This window comes from Myxine glutinosa, unplaced genomic scaffold, assembly GCF_964187855.1.
Source record: "Myxine glutinosa unplaced genomic scaffold, kmMyxGlut1.1 SCAFFOLD_1576, whole genome shotgun sequence".
In the NCBI taxonomy this organism is placed as follows: domain Eukaryota; kingdom Metazoa; phylum Chordata; class Myxini; order Myxiniformes; family Myxinidae; genus Myxine; species Myxine glutinosa.
Window position 1 is genome coordinate 63769 of NW_027617671.1, and position 8206 is coordinate 71974.

Here is an 8206-nt window from a genome sequence, read left to right on the forward strand (position 1 = left end):
TTTTAGTGTCTGGATGTACAAACTTGAGGTCAAGGAATTGAATGGTTCTACTTAGAAGTTGATTTACTGACGCCATATTGGATTCCAAGATGGCGGCTTCCGAAAATCTGCTGACCGATATCTCTGGTTCTATGCCAGCTAGATACTTGATTCTGGTGTCTAGATGTACATTTCTGAGGTCACTGAATTGAATGGTTGTATTGAAATATGTTTTAATGCACATAAGCAACTGATAATCCCATATTACGTACATTGTATACACACGTTCAGCAAGAGAACTAGCGAGCGTATTGCATCAAGCCATGCCAAGTGTCACAGTTCCAACTCAATGTGAGCAGTCACCATCACAGGCACACAGTGCTGTGCATTTCAGAGCCGCTTTCTTGCACTTGCATCTCCCACTGCAACCGTTTTCGCACCCACAACAGATGAGTTCATAGCAGGATTTGGCAGCTTCTGGTAGTGTTGTCCACAGAGGATCGAACTGTCCGTCATTGTCCACCCACCCCCAGTCGCATGGTGATGGGAGATAGCAGTGTGGGACAAGAGACTGTCCCCAACAATGTCCACCCTGGTAAGTTGCTCTCTTCACGTGTTGTACTAGGGCGGCCTGTGTTGGAGGTATTGCTTCAATGGATCGAGATTTCTTTGCAAAGAGTTTCTTTCTTGCCAGATTCACCTCAGAACATGTGCATGTGCGGTCGTACAGAAGCACTACGTATCTCTCCAGGGTTGCCAGTGTATCCTCAGAGATCTCACTTGGTGCAGATGCCAGGTCCAGGAATGCATTGGTCACTTCTGGAAAAGTTTCCCATACTGCCCATGCTGTTTTCTTGCCACGACCTGCAAAGCTCGAGACGGTATCACACCCTGTGATTGCATGGAAGATTGGCAGTGCCTTGGCTTTGTCTGGTCCCAGGGTAGCAGACAGCTCGTGTGCTGCTATGTAGCGGAAGTTCTTTCCGGTTCCAAGCGCTAACCAGAGTTCGTCCACTACCTCATTAAGCTCCTGGGCCATCCACACAGCGAGAACCACCACATCTGTGTCCACGGTGCGGATGAGTACTCTGCGGTGTCCAGATTTCATAGCAGCTGCTGCGTGGAGCATCATGCGCGTGTCTGCTTCCTCGTGATTGCACGGGGCCAAAGCGGCTGTGTCTGCACATGGTGGTACAGCAATGACCTGTTGGTGTAAGCATGAACAATACCGTGATGTAAATTAAATGTGAATTCCTTTGGTGTAGGTGGTCACGAATAAAACTTTCACTAACACACACTAACATACATCATGCACATTACCTGTTCACCGTCAGTAGCAATCAGCTGTTTGTCTGGCACATCAATGGACTCCGTGACCTGCTTAGACAGAAAGCTGAAGAGTTCCTCCTTGTTCTCGTCGACACGGAGGAAACTGTGCCAGTTGCCTGGTAGGAGGGCAGAGCCAGTGACACGTCTGCGTATTCCCTTGCCTCTGTTGGTCCTTGCAGTTGCCTTCAGGCTGCCTGACTTTGCATAGCGGTCCCACACTAGATCGAGACGAGATCGATGTTGAAGCTGTGACATAATGTATGGAACGAATACTTTTGTGGCATAGTCAAGAAATGTTTTGGTCTGGCCTGGGCTCAGCATTTGAACTATTACAGCTCCATCGAGGATCACAGAAGATACTTGTGGTGGGTCCGACTTTGTTTCGACAAGCTGTTCTAAGGGCTGCAACAAGTCAGCTTTGGAACCAAAGCGGAGCTGTCCATTTTGCGAGAGTGCTGGCGGATGTGCGCTGTTCTCATGTTTGAAGAACTGCTCGAGACCCCCATCTCTGGTTTGGCATGCGATGTATAGTCTGGAGAAGAGCTCTGAATCACACTTTGCAGAGGCTACTTGTTGTTTGCTCTTCTGGGCAGCTTTGACCTTGATGGATGAAAACAACGGGAGTTTGTTGCGTTTGATGACATAATCGAGTGGCTTGGATCTGTCTGCCAGACGTTCCTTCTCAAATGAATGGAACTGATCTCTCCCAATCTGTACAGCTGTACGCACAGTATCTACAACAGCTGGGCCCAAGATCTCCAGTGTGCCCAGGACCAGCAAATCTGTGCTTTCTTCTTCAAAGGGGCTGCCCATCTCTTCGATGACTGTTGTCAGTGCACGGACATCTTGGACGAACTTCTTCTGCACACTGTCGGTTTGCCCATGGTGGTGGGTGTGCTCTCCCCTTTGGCGCAGTTGCTGTGAGGTCTCAAATTCTGTGATGACCCGAGCAACTTCGGGGCCAGCCACCATCCACCGTCGAAGGGCACTTGGATTTTCAGTTAGGCCCACTGCCCCGCCATCGCCTTTGACCGTGGCATTGTTTTGTTCATGAGCCTGGTCTAGGGAGATGGCGGAGAAAGCATGCCTAGTCTTCTTGGATGTGAAGTGCCCCGCATGGAACTTGGCAGCAACATCTGGGTGTTTCTCTGCAATGCCAACCATGTCCCTGATGTGGACTGGTAACCAGCGAGCATAGTGGATATGGTCCAATGCAGCGAACCATGTAGCTAGCTCTGGTAGGGTGTCCATGTACAGCGTGAAGTTGGACTCTCTCAGTGAACGTATGTAGAGGAGTATACAGAGCTCCAGGTTAAGTACAGTGGCCCAGTACTGAAACTGTGGACATGCCGCTGCTCTCTGGTCACACCATGCCTCGAACTCCAATGGTTCCTCATCTCTTGCAGTTGCTCTTTCGTTGTATATGTCATATGCACGATGCTGCAGTATGTGTAGGGCAGCAACAGTTACTTGGTGGGCGCGTCTTGTACGGCTGACGTGAGCTGCACACAAGAAGGAGTCTGCTGTGCCAGCTGTTGCTATCTCTGCCTGAACCAATGCCTGTGTCCAACCGCTGTCTTGCAGCCAGTCTCCTGCTGTCTTCAAAGCTGCTATCTCTGTGTGTAGACCACCCAGCATGACCACAAAGAGATCTTCACCATGTGTGTCTGGCCAGTTCCATTGCACCTGCTTGGCGATCGCATAAAGTGGTTGGTCCAGTGTGACGACGGGTATCTGTCCAGGGTTTAGCTCATTGATCGCTGCTTTCACAACATCCATGGCATGGCGGATCATTGGCACTGAGTGGGCTTGGTCATGGAAGAGGGGAAGCAAGGCAGTGGGTGTGACTGTGATACTAGTATCCTTGGCCGATTGGTTCTCTGCGTGATGTGCAGCCCAAGAAATGTTTCCTGGATTCTGTGTGTCACCACTGTCACATGCATCCTTCACAGTCTGGAGCCACCTCTTCTCTTTATCCAGTTCAGCTTGTGCAGGATTCCTCTGCAGCGACGCCTGGGTTCCAGCTGGTACAGGGTGGCTTTTGGCAAGTGAACTAACTGGTTGTACATCTGTGTAATACCGTGGAAGGTCCTCCACAGTCTTGACATTTGAGACACCCCCGATGATGACAATACCTCGGTCTGTGCCTTGATTGTCATAGTCTGGATGTTGTATCAATGAAATACCAGTTCCGTGGAAGGAGTCGTGTGCTGTCGTGGAACTGGGATTGTGGTCTATATTATCCACAGCTGATGTGGTGAACACTCCACCGCGGAGCTTTGGGGGACAGACCACCTTCTCCGCCCGAAAGCGCTGACAGACCCCGTTCCCCAGCTCTGCAGAGATCCGTAGCACTCTATCATAGGCAATGCTGATCCCTAGTCCAGATAATGTGTCAACCAGTTCCCTCTTTCTCGTATGGGCTTGAAGCATCAAGCCAAGATATATTGGCAAAGGAGTCTCTTGACTAATGCTGTGTCGTACGTCTGTGCCTGCACCTCTCCTCTCATGCTTCACACTGTTGTATTTGAGAAGTTGAGCTATTGTCACAGACGCCGATGCCGATGACTGACATGCCTGATCTTTGATGCCTGCGCCCTCTAAAATCATGGAGACCATTGTCAGCAGCAGTTGTGGCACAGACTCTTCTTGACATTTGTTTGAGAAGGACCCATTGAAAGGCTGAGATGACTGGAACATATCCTTCCTTATAATCCCTGCAGCTCGTGCCAGGTGCACAACATCACTGTCAATATCATGTTGACATGCCTTGGCTAATGCACTGCCAATGTCTTCCTGAAACACCAGCAGGACATCTCTTCCCTGCCTGTGCTCCTGCAGATCAGGGAAGTGTGCCAGGATACGCTCCTTGAGTCTGGTTGTATGGACTCGTGTTTCCAGCACAACTCCGAACTGTTCCATTCTCATTGTGTAGAGCTTGGTGAGGTCTGCCATCTTGAATACAGGAGCAGTGTCTTCTTCTTTAGCAGTTTCCTCTATGTACGTTACCAGTTCAGCAAGGACTATTGCTGAAATGACATGACATCTACCGTGCTCTGGCTTTGCTCAGCAAGCTTTTTTGCTGCCCTCACGCGGTTGTATAGGGATGTCAAACATTTCTTATGGTACTTGGCCTCTCTTGCGACCATGTCCCCAGCACTCAGTTGGGCTAACAAAGTGGTATCCTGAAGAAACTCTGCAGCCTTGCGAACGTGTTTATCTAGTTCCAATGTCGCTGCTTGATGAAACTCCAAACCAAGCTCTTGCTGGCAGAAGAAGCACAAATTGTCGCATATGCTATCAACACAAGCTGCCTGAGACCTAGTAAGCTTGTACTTATCTGTGATTGTACTGGGGATAGGGCTTCCCTCTGAGTGACTTCTCTTCTGTACCCGCTGTAGCTTGGTAGTGTTATATTTCACCCTGCATGACTTGTGCCACTTGGCTTGGTGGGCAGCTAGAGTGGCAGCTATCCCTTGGCCTTCATCCAGTCGTTGCAAGTCCACGTCTTGTGGCAGCTTGCCTAGTTTATTGAATGCTGATAGATTGTCTTCAAGTGTCTTGTATCCAGCACCTGCATCAGTTCTTTTCGTGACAGCAGGACACTGTAGGGACTCTCCTATATCAACTTGACACAGAACACAGAGTTCCCAGTCCAGTGGCGTCTTTGGCGTTGAAGTTACATGCTTGGTAACATGAACTAACTTGAACTGCTTCGACATGATTGAAACCTGGATGGAGCAAACAAACAAAAAAGTCGTTTAATTAGGGGTTAATCAACGGACCAGCATGTTTTATCTACAGGACAATACACGACCCCCTCTGAAATTTGACACCAAATGACCTCTTTTAGGGGTATTTTTGGCCGAAATTTTCAATTTTTTCACTCCCCAGACCCCTAGATGTTCCCTTGAGCTCAGAATCGCCGCTGTAATGTGTCTACTGATGTTAGAAAAGATATAGGGTGAATGGGGCAATAATTGTGCCTGTAGGATTTGTTTCCGCCACCCCCCCTAAGGGTTACAGATTTTGAAAGCCGCCATTTTGAAATCCAATATGGCGGCGACCTTGGGTGAATTTCAAAGTGGTTCCATATCTGAAAATGTTCTAAATATAACATTCTATCATTGTGCCAAATTTGGTGCTTCCATCACAAAATGCACAATTCTTCTTAAATTTTTGCTATGCCGCTGCACTAAAGTGCAAAAAGTGGTTTTTCAACACTAATACAAGTGCAAAAGTGGTTTCCTGCACGAACACAAGTGCGAAAAGTGGTTTTTCAACACGATCACAAGTGCAAAAAGTATTTTTTTCCACACTAATACAAGTGCAAAAGTGGTTTCCTGCACCAACACAAGTGCGAAAAGTGGTTTTTCAACACTAACACAAGTGCGAAAAGTGGTTTTTCAACACTAACACAAGTGCGAAAAGTGGTTTTTCAACACTAATACAAGTGCAAAAGTGGTTTCCTGCACCAACACAAGTGCGAAAAGTGGTTTTTCAACACGATCACAAGTGCAAAAAGTATTTTTTCCACACTAATACAAGTGCAAAAGTGGTTTCCTGCACCAACACAGGTGCGAAAAGTGGTTTTTCAACACTAACACAAGTGCTAAAAGTGGTTTTTCAACACTAACACAAGTGCGAAAAGTGGTTTTTCAACACTAACGCAAGTGCGAAAAGTGGTTTCCTGCACCAACACAAGTGCGAAAAGTGGTTTTTCAACACTAACACAAGTGCAAAAAGTGGTTTTTCAACACTAACACAAGTGCGAAAAGTGTTTTTTCCACACTAATACAAGTGCAAAGGTAGTTTCCTGCACCAACACAACTGCGAAAAGTGGTTTTTCAACACTAACACAAGTGTGAAAAGTGGTTTTTCAACACTAACACAAGTGCGAAAAGTGGTTTTTCCACACTAATACAAGTGCAAAAGTGGTTTCCTGCACCAACACAAGTGCGAAAAGTGGTTTTTCAACACTAACGCAAGTGCGAAAAGTGGTTTTTCAACTCTATCACAAGTGCAAAAAGTGTTTTTTCCACACTAATACAAGGGTAAAAGTGGTTTCCTGCACCAACAAAAGTGCGAAAAGTGGTTTTTCAACACTAACACAAGTGCGAAAAGTGGTTTTTCAACACTATCACAAGTGCAAAAAGTGTTTTTTCCACACTAATACAAGTGCAAAAGTGGTTTCCTGCACCAACACAAGTGCGAAAAGTGGTTTTTCAACACTAACACAAGTGCGAAAAGTAGTTTTTCAACACTAACACAAGTGCGAAAAGTGGTTTCCTGCACCAACACAAGTGCTAAAAGTGGTTTTTCAACACTAACACAAGTGCGAAAAGTGGTTTTTCAACACTAACACAAGTGCGAAAAGTGGTTTTTCCACACTAATACAAGTGCAAAAGTGGTTTCCTGCACCAACACAAGTGCGAAAAGTAGTTTTTCAACACTAACACAAGTGCGAAAAGTGGTTTCCTGCACCAACACAAGTGCTAAAAGTGGTTTTTCAACACTAACACAAGTGCAAAAAGTGGTTTTTCAACACTAACACAAGTGCGAAAAGTGGTTTTTAAACACTATCACAAGTGCAAAAAGCGTTTTTTCCACACTAATACAAGTGCAAAACTGGTTTCCTGCACCAACACAAGTGCGAAAAGTGGTTTTTCAACACTAACACAAGTGTGAAAAGTGGTTTTTCAACACTAACACAAGTGCGAAAAGTGTTTTTCCCACACTACTACAAGTGCAAAAGTGGTTTCCTGCACCAACACAAGTGCGAAAAGTGGTTTTTCAACACTATCACAAGTGCAAAAAGTGTTTTTTCCACACTAATACAAGTGCAAAAGTGGTTTCCTGCACCAACACAAGTGCGAAAAGTGGTTTTTCAACACTAACACAAGTGCGAAAAGTGGTTTTTCAACACTAACACAAGTGTGAAAAGTGGTTTTTCAACACTAACACAAGTGCGAAAAGTGGTTTCCTGCACCAACACAAGTGTGAAAAGTGGTTTTTCAACACTAACACAAGTGCGAAAAGTGGTTTTTCAACTCTATCACAAGTGCAAAAAGTGTTTTTTCCACACTAATACAAGTGCAAAAGTGGTTTCCTGCACCAACACAAGTGCGAAAAGTGGTTTTTCAACACTAACACAAGTGCGAAAAGTGGTTTTTCAACACTATCACAAGTGCAAAAAGTGTTTTTTCCACACTAATACAAATGCAAAAGTGGTTTCCTGCACCAACACAAGTGCGAAAAGTGGTTTTTCAACACTAACACAAGTGCGAAAAGTAGTTTTTCAACACTAACACAAGTGCGAAAAGTGGTTTCCTGCACCAACACAAGTGCTAAAAGTGGTTTTTCAACACTAACACAAGTGCGAAAAGTGGTTTTTCAACACTAACACAAGTGCGAAAAGTGGTTTTTCCACACTAATACAAGTGCAAAAGTGGTTTCCTGCACCAACACAAGTGCGAAAAGTGGTTTTTCAACACTAACACAAGTGCGAAATGTGGTTTTTCAACACTATCACAAGTGCAAAAAGTGTTTTTTCCACACTAATACAAGTGCAAAACTGGTTTCCTGCACCAACACAAGTGCGAAAAGTGGTTTTTCAACACTAACACAAGTGCGAAAAGTGGTTTTTCAACACTAACACAAGTGTGAAAAGTGGTTTTTCAACACTAACACAAGTGCGAAAAGTGTTTTTTCCACACTAATACAAGTGCAAAAGTGGTTTCCTGCACCAACACAAGTGCGAAAAGTGGTTTTTCAACACTATCACAAGTGCAAAAAGTGTTTTTTCCACACTAATACAAGTGCAAAAGTGGTTTCCTGCACCAACACAAGTGCGAAAAGTGGTTTTTCAACACTAACACAAGTGCGAAAAGTGGTTTTT

The 8206-nt window shown here is 45.4% G+C and overlaps 1 protein-coding gene across 1 annotated transcript; it reads right to left on the reverse strand.

Annotated features, from left to right (window-relative positions):
- Positions 1-210: 210 nt before the first annotated feature.
- Positions 211-1356, reverse strand: LOC144889190 (uncharacterized; the record flags this gene model as incomplete). The annotated part of the gene is made up of 2 exons (XM_078769164.1): positions 211-1183; positions 1300-1356. Coding segments are annotated over 2 exons (915 nt in total), but the record flags the coding sequence as incomplete, so codon positions are not given.
- Between the last annotated feature and the right edge of the window lie 6850 nt (positions 1357-8206).